General features: G+C 37.6%; 1 protein-coding gene across 3 annotated transcripts in view; it reads right to left on the bottom strand.

Annotated features, from left to right (window-relative positions):
• Nucleotides 1-16,998, bottom strand: part of Uch (Ubiquitin carboxyl-terminal hydrolase) — a 60,023-nt gene that overhangs the window by 25,633 nt on the left and 17,392 nt on the right. For all 3 annotated transcript variants that reach the window (XM_067147897.2, XM_067147898.2, XM_067147896.2), the window contains exons 2-4: nucleotides 15,037-15,165; nucleotides 6,815-6,960; nucleotides 6,578-6,719 (exon numbers count right to left, since the gene is read on the bottom strand). In XM_067147897.2, the coding sequence (XP_067003998.1) occupies nucleotides 6,578-6,719; nucleotides 6,815-6,960; nucleotides 15,037-15,165 (417 nt within the window). The remainder of the gene's footprint in view (nucleotides 1-6,577; nucleotides 6,720-6,814; nucleotides 6,961-15,036; nucleotides 15,166-16,998) is intronic.

Consider the following 16,998-nt stretch of genomic DNA (forward strand, 5'->3'; position numbering starts at 1 on the left):
CTACCACTCAGTGCAGCAATAATAGAATGAGAATCTTGACTATCTCTAGGGTGTGGGGTAATAAGCTTACTTTTGACAACATACCATATAAGTTCTGGGAAAAGGAGATTGGCGTTCGGTTTCCCCATTAATTTTGAGGTTAAGATATTTTACAGTCATTGAAATAAAACTATGAATTCGTTTGATAGAACAAAATATATTCTTTAAATAATATATAAAAAATAGTGAGTCTTGTTGCGATAAAACAGATGAGAATATGAAATTATGACATTGCAACTGAAAGAAAGCTAGGCATGAATTTGAATTCTTCTTGACCGGACATTCAACAATTTATACGAAATATTTCCCTCACTGATTCACTTGACTGTACCTTCAACACTTTGAGTGTAATTACGACGTATTCTCTTGATCTGGTGTTTACTGTAGATGTGTCACGCCTAACTTGGTGATACATACTTGTGACTGCTTCTTCTCCATATCATCTGACTTCTTTGTAAGTCAATATGATATTACCTCATTGCAGGTGATATCCCTCTCTGACTCCATGGTAAGCCCTTGCGTCCGTGTCTAAGTAAGTAACTAAGTAACCGACCAACCTTGGCCTCACTCTCTCAATGACCAATAATTAATGGCTCACTGAGACTTCTCCATCTCTCGTTCACCGAACGGCCACTTATTCTGTGCCATGGTGTTCGACCACATACAGAGCATCATTGCATGAAATAATAATAAAATAATAATAATAATAATAATAATAATAATAATAATAATAATAATAATAATGATAAAGCCGGGCTGAGTGATTCAGAGCCTGAAAGAGTTCCTGAAGAAATTTCAACTGTCCTTAAGTCTAATTGGAGATATCCAGGAACATGTAGTTCTCAACAAGCAAAATATTATGCTGAGTTCCTACGCAGTGGCCTCCACGGTATGCACTAGCCAGCGTATTGGTGGGTGTGCTAGGTACCAACTGATGAGCCCACCCTAGCACACGAGGGCGAAACGCTGGCAACCAAGAATGAGCTAGCTGGAAAATTTATAATGTCCAATAACGGACCATTTATATTGGTATTATAAATTTGCTCATTCAGGACAAATATTTCAGATTCCCTATGGGAATCAACATCTATATCATCTGATGGCCAAGCAGGCATCAATTTTTAGTGATGAGACAAAGTCTCTTAGTGCATTGGCACTGCCGGTGGCTCCAGTTAGCCTACGCAGTGGCCTCCACGGTATGCACTAGCCAGCGTATTGGTAGGTGTGCTAGGTACCAACTGATGAGCCCACCCTAGCACACGAGGGCGAAACGCTGGCAACCAAGAATGAGCTAGCTGGAAAATTTATAATGTCCAATGACGGACCATTTATATTGGTATTATAAATTTGCTCATTCAGGACAAATATTTCAGATTCCCTATGGGAATCAACATCTATATCATCTGATGGCCAAGCAGGCATCAATTTTTAGTGATGAGACAAAGTCTCTTAGTGCATTGGCACTGCCGGTGGCTCCAGTTAGCCTACGCAGTGGCCTCCACGGTATGCACTAGCCAGCGTATTGGTAGGTGTGCTAGGTACCAACTGATGAGCCCACCCTAGCACACGAGGGCGAAACGCTGGCAACCAAGAATGAGCTAGCTGGAAAATTTATAATGTCCAATAACGGACCATTTATATTGGTATTATAAATTTGCTCATTCAGGACAAATATTTCAGATTCCCTATGGGAATCAACATCTATATCATCTGATGGCCAAGCAGGCATCAATTTTTAGTGATGAGAAAAAGTCTCTTAGTGCATTGGCACTGCCGGTGGCTCCAGTTAGCCTACGCAGTGGCCTCCACGGTATGCACTAGCCAGCGTATTGGTAGGTGTGCTAGGTACCAACTGATGAGCCCACCCTAGCACACGAGGGCGAAACGCTGGCAACCAAGAATGAGCTAGCTGGAAAATTTATAATGTCCAATAACGGACCATTTATATTGCTATTATAAATTTGCTCATTCAGGACAAATATTTCAGATTCCCTATGGGAATCAACATCTATATCATAGACTGATATGAACGACCACAAACATAGCAAGCGAGAATGAGAGCTTGACAATCAATACACACGTCGCGATATACAGGTTTCAATAAACATCGCACATCTGCGTGAATTTCTCGTATTAATAAACATCAAAATTTCATTTGAAAGCAGCCAATGAGCGAAGGACTTCCGGCTACAGGCGTACAAAGCTTAAATGGTGGATCTGGAAACAAATCTTTGAAGTTTACAAAAAAATACGCTAAAATCGGGAGAAATAATAGAATAACCGCGAGGCGAGAAAAACTGTCGAAAATCAGGGTATTCCCACACAAAATCAGGAAAGTTGGCAGGTATGTTGATGTAAACCTTGGTATTGTGCCGTAGAAGACAATGGTAATTTTAATAGCAGTTCTTCTATAAAGAACTGTTGTCTTGTGTACTCGCAGGTTAGTCTCAAAGGAGCATTTATTTGCCAGGCAGAGAGCTTTAAGATACATGGCCTTCACTCTTTCTCGTGTAGGTAGGTTATCCTTTGATAGGCGTACCCAGATAATGTCTAAGGCATATGTCATGATGGGGTCTGTTTGTATGTAGACTTCTCTTAGCAGCACGGAACTTATTAGGAACGCTCTGCCATCTGTTTAATATATCTGGAAGCTGGGAAAGGTTAGAGAATCAAAGAGTATTAGCAGGGAACAATAGTATTCTCCCGTGGTCAGAGGAAGTGTATATTCTGACCTGACAGATAGTAATCAAACATGGCTGTATGCAATGACATACTAAGGATGAAAATCACAATCATACATCAGAATATTAATGAAAGTGTTAATCGCTTAGCAACCTGCTAAGCACAGGATGTATTGCATGTTAGGGTAAGCCTTCGCCTACAATTATTAGAGTGATCCTTTAATGATTTGATTTTATGATTACTCAAAAGTTGGCTGAACTTAGAGACCTATCAATGTCTCATGATTCACCAGTAATTCTGGAGAGAATAAAACAAAAATGAAACAAATCGGTCCAGCAGAACGGACAGACGAATTTGCCAAAGCTGTTTCTAGTAAACTCATAGGGCCGATTGCAGAAACGATGATTAGTTTCAAGCCTTAGACACCGTCTACCTAAACGACGTCTAAAACGAGCATGGTCTTCCATCGCATAAACTATGTTCAGTCGATGTTTAACTAGACATCGCTTCAAGTTTCAATATTGGTTCGAAAATGAAGATAGAAGTATCTATCATGCAACTCTTTGCACGTAGCAACCAATGAAATTCGTTGGTGCACGCGTCGAATGCCAGTCAGCTGTGTCTTACTACACATTACTAAGCACGAGAATGACTTTCCCACAGATAAGAGTATCGCTTTCGGCGGAAATTAAATCTCATAATATTATCGACACTAAGCGACATGCCACCGTATGGGGAAGTGTAGCTTTGATTATAGCATTGTTACAGTGAGTGTAATCTACTCATAAATATGGTAGCTTGGACGAAGAGAGGATAAAGCAATAGTAATGTGTAACCGAGTGTATTGTCCGGGCCTTATAGATGTAGCTTGCATTCTGGAGATCGTAGGTTCGAAACGCACTATCGGCAGCCCTGAAGATTGTTTTCCATAGTTTCCCTATTTTTACACCAGGCAAATACTAGGGCTGTTATGGACACGGCTCTTCTTCCCCAGTCCTCTTTAAAAAATCACCACCACTTTCCTTTTCCTATCTGATAGTTGCCGAGAACTTGTATGATTATATATATTAAAAAACCTACAACCTACTTTAGTTTTCATTATTATGAGTGTTAACTTGGCAGTAAATATAAGTGAATCCCTCCCGGTTGATATATGCAACAGCCCACTGACGATCGGGACACAATTCTCATATGTATGTAGTCGAAGTGACCCATAATTCCATGGAAATGAACCCATGTATATAATAAAATATATCAGTTGCCAAGAATAGTATTCAAGTTGACAATTACCGGACTGTCCCTTTGTCAGTCTCAAGAAACAGTCACTCGTAAAGCAAAACCTTATTTTAAGATCTATCTCCCCGTATATGTCAAACGAATTGCTGCGATTTAGGAGCGGGCGACCCACAGAGAGGCCATCGGACCAACCTTTCTTCCCGGAATAGTCTCAACATAACACAAATTTATGTTTCATGGTACATAACCTTTGATTGTGATTCAGTCCTCTCATTTGGGGTTAAACAGTGCTCTCGGCAACATAGTTGTAGCTTCGGCAGTCCTCCACAACTTCGCTCTGGATGTAGGCGAACTGAATGAAGGAACCACCACAAGATTTAATTTACTCCCACGTGTCCATGGCTTTCTGCCTTTGCTTTTAAGTCCTTCCACAGAATTTTAAGTTGTCTTCACCGAGTTTTCATCACTCGAAGCACTGAATTCTTCCCTCCTACCTTTCCATGGATTTAATTTCTTATCCAGCATCTTTATGAAGTGTTTCTTACACTCTATAACCTTCATTATCTCTACTAACAAGCATTTATCTTTTTCAAAACAATACTCCGTGAGTAACAAACTACTTCTATAGTAGTAACTAAAAGAATAAATTGTACTCTAGCTCTTCGATGTTACTTTTGGAGTAAATAACTCCCGTAGTAGTTCACTTCTATGGACATATTTAGTAGACACTACTTCCAGAGTAATTTACTCCAAAATCGTGCACGCCACCTTTAGTTGGTTAACACATTGCAGATGGGAGACGAGAACTCATCTCCACGAGACTTGTACGTTCGGTGACATCTATCTAAACTTGTGAAACTAGTTGACAGTCAAGGTTACTAGAATGTCTGTGTTGAAGCTTTTGTTTATTTCATGCTAGCTTTGTTTTACGTTCTTCATCTGTTTTATGATTCATCTGCTAAATTTTCCGACCTCATGTTTACATCGTTCAAGGAACAAGAAGTGGGTAAGATTGCGCTTCCCAGACTGAACACTAGCTTAGACACAGGCGAGATTTTTTAATGAATTATATGCGGATAAGTATTCTGATTGCCCCAGTGATGTTGATCGCGAGTTCGATGTTAAAACCTATTTTGACGAAAGTGTCTCGGGTGATGATATACACCCTCCAAAACAACGTGAAGTAGTAGTGGTGGTTGAGAACGAGGCTGAAGGCTGAATGTGATGATGTGTGTGTAAACAGAAGCGATATATCCATTTCTTCTAATGAATGGGTAGAAAATAATAGTTCGCCGACTTTAGAATATTTTCCAAGATTTTTTGGCATAATGGTAAGACTTGATAAACCAAAAAGCATTGACGAAGAAGTAGGGCTAATTTTTTGTGATGATTTCTTTGGACTTGTTGCTGAGCAGACAAACATATCACCAGCAAACTGCTTCTTCACACAAAATATCGCCTAAGAGCTTGAAATGGACTGATGTTACTAGTAGTGAGATATGAAAAGTGTATTGATGGGACATGTAAAAAAGCCATGTTGGAAAGACTACTGATCCCCTCATTGAAAACCCCATATACTCTAAAACAATGAGCAGAAATAGATTTGAGCAGATTCTCACATTCCTTCATTTCAGTGACAACACGATACAAATAAGCTTCACACTGTGGCCTTAAGGTGTGAAAATTGGAAACCACGGAAAACCATCTTCAGGGCAGCCGACAGTGGGGTTCGAACCCACTATATCCTGGGCACAGCTGCGCGCCCCTAACCGCAGGTTGAACTCACCCGGTCGTACTGAGTATAACAGCCTGCCTGAACATTGGCCTGAAACCACTGGTACGTATCACACTGGTTCATCGTAGCATTCGAGCTATTCAATCACTACCCTGAAGCACTGATTAGAATGAGCAGTGTGCATATTTAAGGGAATAATGGCAGAGGAGCGTTCACGGCTGTATGCAGCCTGGTCATTCAAGCACTGGAACTTTGGACTGTTAGATAGGCACCGTAGTGCTGTTAAAAGTGAGAAAGTGTGTGGTTTTTCATTTGATCGAGCATTTTACACGAGAACATTGCACTGATCGAGTATTTTATACTATTCCGTGGCTCAGGCAGCAACCTCTCGCCGCTGGGTTTCGTGGTTCAAAACCCAGTTACTCAATGTGAGATTTGTACTGGACAAAGCGGAGGCGGATAGGTTCTTCTCCGGGTACTCCAGTTTTCCCCGTCATATTTCATTCCAGCAGCACTCTCCAATATTTCATTTCATCTTTCATTCATTAATCATTGCCCCAGAATAGTGAGACAGGCTTTGGCAACTGGTACAATTTCTATTCTCGCCGCTAGATTGGGGCTTCATTCATTCCATTCCTCACCCGGTCGAATGACTGAAAACAGGTTATGGATTTTCATTGCTTTTAATCACTACACTCCTACCGACGTTTTTGTAATGAGCTATGTTGACTTCATTTAGGAAAACCACGCAGACAGTCTTTCTGAGAATCCCATAGCGAAGCAAGGGTACATCAGCTAGTAAACATACTAACTGCTTGCACAAAAATACACAGGAATAAGTGTGTTCAATACTACCTACTCACAACAATGAAACAAAAAGCTCACCTCTGTTTGTCCTTCCAAAGCGAGCTCCTTGTGGGTATTAATGATACCCTCAGCTTTCTGCAAAAGCTCACCCCTTTCTTCTGGTGTTAATGCCATCGAATCATCCAAAAATTGTTTCAAATGACCATCACCAAGTTGGATTCTAAACAAGAGTAAAATTACATCAAAAGTGGCAAAATAATGAAGAGAAATTACATAAAAATTGAAGAAAGTGTTTTTAATTATCTTGTTACTTACTGCTCAGCATTGTTTGCCACACTGTGAATAAGTGCAATTGTACCACAAGCATTTGTAACAGCCTGCTTCAAGTAATAGACATTATCAGAGACAGTCTGTCCCTTCTCATTAATCTCTGCTTCTTGAAGAGCCTTGTGTTCATCATACTGGAAACAGTGAAAACTATTATTATAAAGGACGATAATAACAGACTACCATAACATTAAAACTCCTATGCTTTGCAAGTAGAGATACAAAGTTATGACTGGAGAGTATTTTTGTTATAGTGGAAGGGATTTCTCTTCAGTTTCAACTTAATTTATAACCGAAGTTCTTCAGTTTGCGTAAACTAATATAGGATACATCAAATTAGAAAATACCTGAAGTAAAAATAGAATATACCTGAAAAAATATATAAATTAAAAGCAGAATGTCATTTTTTGTTCTTGAAAGAACAAGGAGATTCTTTCAAATCACATTATTATTATTATTATTATTATTATTGTGACGGAGATATCCATGGTAGAGGTGAAAGACGGTGCGGGCTGGAATGGGTCTAACTACAAGTTCAAAAAATGAATTAAAATTTCAACAAAGGTTATATTTTCAAAACTTAACAGTGGTGACATAGAATTTGAAAACTTAAGTCAACAAGAAGCCAAAATCAGGTACAAAGAAATTACAAGTGTTAGGGGATAATTACAAGATCTGGGCTTCGAGCCCCACAATGACAATCCTTGAGCTATTAGCCCAACTTTACCAAGGCACAGAATTAAACAAAGGGGCAGAAAATCCCATCATGCCAAGGAGCACTTGCTCCTAATTACAATGTTAAGCCTCCTAGAGGAGCACAGAAATCAAATTTAGGAAAGAGCAGACCTGTTCTCAATAGTTCAAGCCTATCAGGAGGCCATAAGCAGACCTTACACTCAACTGCCCTTAAGGCAAACTTGTACATCAACAGGGGCAACTAGTACCCAATCTACTGGGCCTTAGTGTGCAAAAACTAGGTTAATTTAAATGGCCCAAAACAAAAGGATGGAGGCGATTACTTGCACTCCTACACTAAAGTTTTTGTTTTAAAACCTACGTGGCGCTAGGCCGATAATACAGGGGCTAATCCCAAGCTAGGGAGGTGACCCGTATGAAAAAAATTTTAACACATTAAGGAAGAGACGAAACGGTTATGAAAACGTGGTCACCTTAATTTCAAAATGAAGGTGAGCTCGAGAGGGTAAAGCACTCTCTATCCCCGCTTTACAGTAAAAGATATTTGTAGTTTTTACATAGACAGAAGAGGAATTTACATTTTAAAGTGGTAGGTTACATATTAAAAGGTTTTGAACCCTCCGAGAGTTAAACTGCTGAGCTAGCGAGAAATAAAGATGTTAACAGGCCATTACCTTGTTGAAGAGCTGCTGCTTGAAGAAAGAGGCGCTTCCCGCCCCCTGCTACATATCCACACACTAAGTTAGATGTTACTGAAGTGGCCCCGAGACAAGAAAAAATCAGCAGTTTTTATACCCTCATGGAAAATTCGAGACCTTTCAAGAATGGACACACCCCCTCAACTTATTGGATAGCTTAGAGCTACATATCCATATTGAAGAAGACATATACTATTGGTCAAAAATTAATTAAAGAAATTTGGGATTGGCTGAGTTCAAAACTGGCGGACAGAAAGATTAATATTGCCAACCCAAAAAATAAAAGAACAAAATGTAGTAAAGACAAAACTTAATACAAAATTTCTTCCAGAAAGTTCATTCCTTCGCACCAGAGTGCGTAATCAAAATTCACACAGAGCCATCTTCGGAGAAACTGAGTTAATACAGTTTTTTAAAGTTCAGGCTTTCTCCTGTAGAGGAGTTTCAACTGGCGCAATATTTGAACTAGCGGCGTGGAGGTGTACCGCCCGGTACAATATTATTATTATTATTATTATTGTATCGGGCAGTACACCTCTATGCCGCACATTTAAATCTTGAGCCAATTAGAACTCCTCCACAGGAGAAACACAGAACTTGGAACTAGATCTACTTAAACTTGTACTCAGAGGATGTCACCACATTAATTTTGTTTGTGAAGATTCCAGTACTGTATGAAATTCTACGTGTTTTGTTTACCATTTACCAAGAAGTTTGGACTTTAGGCAACAGATGTCACTACAAAAACTATGATCATACAGCCTGGTGCAAAGTGAAGGAACTTTATTTGAAGAAAATTTGTATTCATAAGTTTGTTCTTTACTAAATTATATTCATTCATTTTTGGGTTGGCAATATTGATCTCATCTTTCCGCCAGTTTTGAATTCAGCCAATCCCTAATTTCTGTAATTAATTTTCGGCGTATCACAGGCTTCTTCTTCGATTTGGTGTGTAACTTTAGCTAGCCAATAAAAGTAAGAGGGTGTGGCTTGATTATTCACGAAAGGACTCGAACTTTCCCCGAGGGTTTATAAACTGCCGATTTTCACGTCTCTTGGCCACTTGACCAACATCTAACAGTGTGTTTATGCGAAGCAGGAGGCGGGTGGTGCCTCTTTCATCAGCCTGCAGTTCTTCAGCAGGATAATGGCCGTTTAACATCTTTATTTCTTGCTAGCTCAGCAGCTTAACCCACGGGAAAGGTCCGAAACTTTTACCATGTAACCTACTTTTCTAAAAGTGTAATTTTCTGCCGGCTTATGTAAAAACTTCATAAAATCTGTAACCATAATTTGGGGATAGAGAGTGATCACCCTGTCGAGTTCCCCTTCAGTTTGGTTTGAGGCGACTACGTTTTGGTAACTGATTTTTTTTCTCTTCCTTAATGTTTTAAATTTCTTTCTTATAGGGGTCACCTCCATAGTTTGGGAATAGCCCCTGTTTCATCGGCCTAGTGTCTTTTAGGTTTTAAGAATGCATGTTTAGGAGTGCAAGTACACGCCTCCATTCAACTTGGTGTTCCAGGCCATTTACTTAACCTGTTATTTTTCTGCTAAGACCCAGTAGGTTGGGTACAAGATACCCCCGTTTCTTTTGTGCAAGTTGTGCCTTGATGGCAAGTAATTGTAAAGTCTGATAATGCCTTTAAATAGACTTGAAAAACTGAGCACGTCAGCTCTTTTCAAGTGTTGTAAAAGTGCCTCTGGGAGGCCTGATATTGTAATTGCTGGAGCAAGGGCTCCATGTATGAGGGGATTTCTGCCCTTAAGTAAAGTTATGATCTTTGTAAATTTGAGCGTGTAGCTCAGAAAATGTAAGCGAGGGGCGTGAAGCCCAGGACTTGTAGAATTTACTACCTTGTATTATACTTGACTCATTTCTAACTTGCCTATGGGACCTGTTATATTGTTATTCGTTGATTTTTGAAATTCTAAAGAAGAAAAGAAAATATAACCTTTGTTTAAGTTTTATTTATTTATTTATCTATTTAATAAATGTACCACCAACATAGACACGCTCCAATTATAGGTGGCTTTTACAAATAATTTGAACAAATAACATAGAAATACCAAAAAGAAGAAAATGTGAAAACTATGTAAATGAGATGATAATACTCTGTATGAAATGGATGAAACAATATATCATATACAGAAGCCTGTTAATAAATCAAACAAAAATTTGTGACAAAATCATGTAAATATTATACATATAAACAAACAAACCACTTCGACGAGAAAAATTCTTTTAATATATTTATATATTTATATTCATAAGCAAAGTCAAGATCTATATGATACTTATTAAGTTATTGTATGTTTCACACATATTGATAAACTGAGAGTTCTTAAAAAATACAGTTTTGGAGTCTGGAGTAATAAACAATTGCCGAAATCTTAAATTTCCTTTTCTAACATTAAAGCATAACTCGTGAAGCGAACTATTATCGTCAATTAATGCATTAACCATCTTATAGAGATAAATTTGTTGAGCTATTACACGCCTACTGGCTAGCGATACACATTTAAATTCATTCAACAAAAATCCATATGAAACAATTTCTAAAGGGGAATATCTTATATTTTTTATAATAAATATATCTTAAAAAGAGTTTCTGCACCCTTTCAATTTGATTTTGATAAGATTTATAACATGGAGACCAAATTATACATGAATACTCAAGTTCTGATCGGACAATACTATTTAATAATAAGGCGAGTGCATACGTGTTAGAAAAATCTCTTGAATTTCTAATTATAAAACCCAATTTCTTATAGGAATCATTAACCATTGTATTAATATGCTCCTTGAAAGATAAATTTCTTGTAACAATTACCCCTAAGTCATTAACAGAGTGAACAACTTTGAGTTCTTCATTATTAATTTTATATTTATAATTCAATGTATTTTTCTTATTTGAAATCTGAAGGAAACAGCATTTATTTATATTAAGTTGCAAACAGTTTTCAATAATCCATGCGTATAAGTAATCCAAATCATACTGTAATTTCAACATATCAACATTTTTTATCTCTGTATAAAGTTTGACATCAGCATATAATAAACACTGAGAAAACCTAATTCTAGTGGGCAAATCATTAATATATAAAATAAAGAATAAAGGGCCAAGGTTAGTCCCTTGTGGTACACCAGAAGTAACATTGTATGCGAAAGACTCATGTTGATGATAGTAAACATATTGTTTCCGTGCACTAAGATAAGATGCAAGAAGTTTTAACCAAGGAGGAGTCAGACCAAAGCATGACAATTTTTTCATTAAAATGCTGTGATCTAATTTGTCGAAGGCTTTACGTCTACCTGTCCTTGATTATTCAAAACGGCATACGCATATTGTATAAATTTTAATAGATTAGTCGTAGTTGATCTACCTGGTATAAAACCATGCTGATTGATATGTATACCGACCCTCACATGATTAAATATACGCGTGTACATTATTTGCTCAAATACTTTAGCCGGTGCACACAAAATACAAACAGGGCGATAGTTTTCAATATTTTTACTGTCCCCACATTTAAAAACCGGACACACTTTCGCTATCTTCCATACTTTTGGAAAGGTTTGCGTTTTTACCACGTTATATAAGGCTCGTAAGGGAAAATCCAACACTTTAGAACATGCTTTCAGTATGTACAGCGGTATTCCATCAACACCACATGACCTTTTAGGTTTTAATTTTTTAATAGCTAACATATATTCCTTTTCATCCACTAATTCTAAAGATAATGGATAATTAACATATACATCAGATGAATCAGGAATATCATAGGTTGGTGGAGGTTTCGAATATACCGATCCAAAAAAGGTTGCAAAGCCATCAGCTATACTTTTATTATTATTAAGTAAGATATTGTTAAATTTCATGCCCTGTTGCAGACCCTCCTTGGTATATCTTTTGCATTTCATATAGCTCCAGAACTGATGAACATCACTTTTGATATTCTCTTCAAGTCTAGAAATCTAATTCTTATATGCTTTACTGATCGTATGTTTCGTTTCTCTCCTTAACTGGTTAAATATTTCCCTACTATACTCTGTTTCCTTCGCTTTCTGTGGATTTCCTTCAGTTTCAAGTTATTTATTATGTCTTTAGTAAACCATGGAGGATACTTTTTCTTTGTGTGAAAATTCTTCATTGGTACCGTTTCACAAAATACAGAGTGTACCTGAGCATAAAAATACTCAACAGCCTGGTCAACGTCTGTAAATTCTACAATCCTAGACCAATCAATTCGCTAGAACATTTTATACATTTGAAAGAAATTAGCCCTTCTAAAGTCAAATAACTGCTTAGGTTGTTCAGGTTGTCGTGAAACATGGTTACGCTCTCTGTTTAATAGTAGAGTGACTGCAATTGCAGGATGGTAACTATCCTCCTTAATTAAGGGGCACTCATCTCTATATACTGTTAATGTGTTAACATTCGTAATAAGATCAATTGTATTTCCATTTGCATTGAGAATATTATTGACCAAGTGCAAGCGATAGAGTGACAAACTCAGCTAAGGATCTATATGCAGGTCCAAAATTTACAAGATTACTTTGCTCACCAGTAATTAATGGCAAATTAAAGTCACCAGCTATAATAAGATCTAAATTGGAAAGGTCCTTATTAACTTCAAACAATCTATAGAAGTCCAAATATGCTTCCAATTTGGTTGCAGGTGGAAAATACACTGACATTATTACATAACTGTGACCATTAACTATAATTTTTACACAAACTGCTTCAGTATCACCAAAATCTAACGTTATTTGTCTTGATACTATAGAACCTTTAACAGCTATTAATGCGCCTCCTCCTTTCCTTGTACCTCCACGATCTTTTCTATACACATTAAAATCCCTACTAAACAGTTCACTGTTGGCAACATGAGATTGTAACCATGTTTCCGTTATGAACAGAATATCGTATTCTGATTCACTATTGTTAACATAAAACTCCGAAATTTTAGTGTTTAACCCTCTTACATTCTGGTAGTAAATATTAATTGCATTAAAAATCATTTTTCTCAAAACACAAAAGTTACAGTCTCATTTAATCCATTCACATCGTCCAGGGTTTTTAGATTAAACACCTGCCGATCACCCTCTCTTTTTCGGAGTTTAATGTTACCTCCATGATCTACCCATAGAAAAGCATAATTTCTCTCCTACTTAATTTTTCGAGCATGGCCAAGGACCTTTCTTCGTAGGGACGTCGAACTGGTTTATATACACCGTCTCATACTCAGAAAATCTGAGATGAGACGCATTTAAATCCCTTTTAACCTTGCGTTTTTGAACGAGTTCATTCTTGACACTACGGTGTACGAACTTCACTACAATGGCACCTGAAGCTTGATGCCATTGCCTCTTCAACCTATGACATGCATCAATCGATTCATTCTTGATCTCCACATTTAATACTCGACCTACATGCTTAACAATTTCATAAACATCCTCATTAACTCGTTCAGGCATGCTTAAAATTTCAACCGTGTTTCGACGACCATACTGATCAAGTTCATCTAACTGTATTTGTGTGTCTTAGTTGCTTCTTAAAATTTACATTTTCTTCTCTCAATTTTTCCATTTTCTCCATGCACTGATTTATTACTTCCGACTGCTTTTTAATGAATGTTGCATTCTCATCCAATTTTACGTGAGCTAACTCCAAACTTTTGCCTAACTCTCGCTCAGTCTCTATACTTGATTTCTTAACCTCTGCGATTTCTTTCTTCAACTCAAGTAAGAGCTGATAGATGTCACCAATAGATGGTGCTGTTGCTAGTTCAAAGCCATGTACACTATTTCGTCTCTCCTTTTCACAACGAGCACACCTCCAAACTTGATTTTCAGATGTTAAGAAATTTAATTCAACGTCTCCTATATTAACACATTTGCAATGGAACCAACCTTGACAGTTACTGCACTGAATCTTAGAATTTATATCTGGCCTAGAAACAGCCTTCTGACATGCTACACAAGAGCTCATAGTGGCGAAGAATGGTATCACGATCGATATAAGAATCGACTGTGTAAGTTGACTGTAACTGCTCTTCACTACTCTTTGGAAATATGTTCAAGCTGGCAGCACTTCACCTCAATGTTTACATTAACAGATTCTTCCTCAAATAACTTAAACTTGGCTCGTAATACATCACTAATTAAGATCTAATAAAAATGTAATACGTACATCAATTCTTCAAACCACAGTAATCCATAGGCACACGGTTTCACTTCGTTATTCAAACTACGTACAACCAAAATCACAAGATATTGAGGAGCACTACCGTCACACACCCACTACTGTCCAAAAATCCTCTTCCTGCTAACGTAGTTCACTTATATCAACTACATCTAACTTCAGTGTATCCATCTCCCTTTACAGATTCTCTAATCTACCACCTTTTAATATGCTTATTAAATAAACCCCAGTGAAGAAAGGTTATGCCTGTTCTCTTTTCCTTTTCTGTACCTTTTAAAACCCATCCCTTCTTATCGTTAGAAATGTACTGTACTTTCAAAGTACCAGCACATACAAGACTCCAGCATGCACGTTAGAAAAAAAAAAAAAAAAAACTATAGTGCATATCCTCGTCAGTTTTTATTCGTATATTCAATGCAAATTTCCTTGCTTAACACCTTTCTTTGTCCCCTGCAGAATGTCTTAACAAGCGTTTACTGTATATGAGAACAATGTCTTCTTACTTCTCTTATCTTTGAGTTGTTTAGTATATCAGGAAAACACAACCTGAAATGAACTATCCTACTCTACAGGCTTTCCATAATTTTATGGAATTTAATACACATACCTTATCAGTACAAGGAAACAGCAACAATACGGCAAGAACTGGCCGAGGAACAGTCGCCAGAAGATCAGGGTCCAAACCGTACACATCAACCATTTGCCATTTCTCCGGAACTCCCAAGTTATGCAAATACTAAGAAAAAAAAATACAATTAATTAAAAGGACTGGTGGAATGAAGGAGCCTAACAAATGAACACATCTCATTCACATATCACATTTGTCTAATACATCTCAGCAAGTACATAACAGGATCTTGAACATGCATGAACCTTAAAATGTTGAGATTGAACAAATGCATTTCTGAGCCATTCTACAACAATCAGATCATCAGGTTTACAGGAAACACTGGTGGAATGACTGAGATAAAGTTACAGCTAGGGCCCAGAGATTTACAATTTACATAGTTTACTTTAAATCCAAATGCTTGTTCATTATCTATAAGAATTTCTGAGTTTGTTAAACATAGATTACAGTTTCATATAATTGCACATTTCACCCACATTTATGAATATACTATATTTTTCATTTTCAAGCCTCCCCAATGTTAATTTTTCTATTGGACACATTATCATATGAAAGTAAAGAGTCTGGCAGCTTTATCACAGGCATAAAATGAATCCCTCTGTTCAATACCTTATTAGACATCCCAGCACTCTAATGCCATGTAAAGGTCAACAAATTTTTAATGTCTGCAAGCAGCCAATGCCTGCCAGAACTTCCATAGTCTGTTATTAATGAAACTGTCATAGCTCTTCTCCTTGAGCAGTGAATTACTGTTAGATTCTTAACCCAATCGCTTCAGGCTTAATGGTACAACACACTAGATTAGAAATCAGATTTAAATCACCCTCAACACAAGAACTACCGTGCACCTCTCTGAAATAAATGCCATAAATGGGACAGCAATTAAGAATTTTCATGCAGTTTCCTGTGAAGCATTCAAAATAATTGTATTCACCAATAATGTCAGAACAAAGATTGTGTGGTCAATCTTAAAAACATTCGGGAATATAGAGGCACATCACACACTTTCTGGAGTCTCAACGCATTGATCTTCGCTCCAATATAATTGGATGTGAAGCTTATAAACGCAGGATAGCTCAATGCAGAGGACAAAATAGGCCTTAAATTTTATCCGCAACAATGTCAAACCACTTGCCATCATCTGTTCTTTGTTTTCTATCTGGGTCAAATAATTTTTCTGTAATGTATTTGTTTCCCCACACAATGTGGGAAAACAGGCTCATACTCCAAAAACAGAACTCCAATACAGAATTATCTAAATACTAGCTGATGTAACCCTTCCTTTGTTACGGGATTCTCAGACTGACTGGTTTCCCTAACAGAAGTAAACACAGGTCATTACGAAAATGTCAGTGGAAAGTGGCGATTAAAAGCAATGTTATCATTGATCAAATTAAAAACCGCACATTTTCTCACTTTTAACTAACAGTACCACGGTGCCAACCTAACAGTCCAAAGTTCCAGAGCTGGAATGACCAGGCCGAGGACAGCCATGAACACGCCCCTCCCATTATTCCGTTAAATATGCACACTACTCATTCCAATCAGTGCCTCAGAGTAGGGATTGAATAGCTTGAATGCTAAGATTAACCAGTGTGTTACATACCAGTATTATCAGAAAATTTATGAACCAAAGGAATGGCATGCTAAAGAAGAAAGCATCAAACACCCCAGCTACTTCCCGCCAATATTCAGGCAGGCTGTTACACTCTCTAAGACCGGGCGAGTTGGCAGTGTGGTTAGGGGCGTGCAGCTGTGAGCTTGCATCCAGGATATAGTGAATTCGAACCCAAATGTCAGCAGCCCTGAAGATGGTACTGTGTGGTTTTCCATTTTCACACCAGACAAATGCTGGGGCTGTACCTTCATTTAAGGCCAAGGCCGCTTCCTTCACACTACTACAATGTTAAAAAGAGAGAAGTTTCCACCTATTCAATACAA

Source organism: Anabrus simplex, chromosome 5, assembly GCF_040414725.1.
Source record: "Anabrus simplex isolate iqAnaSimp1 chromosome 5, ASM4041472v1, whole genome shotgun sequence".
In the NCBI taxonomy this organism is placed as follows: Eukaryota; Metazoa; Arthropoda; class Insecta; order Orthoptera; family Tettigoniidae; genus Anabrus; species Anabrus simplex.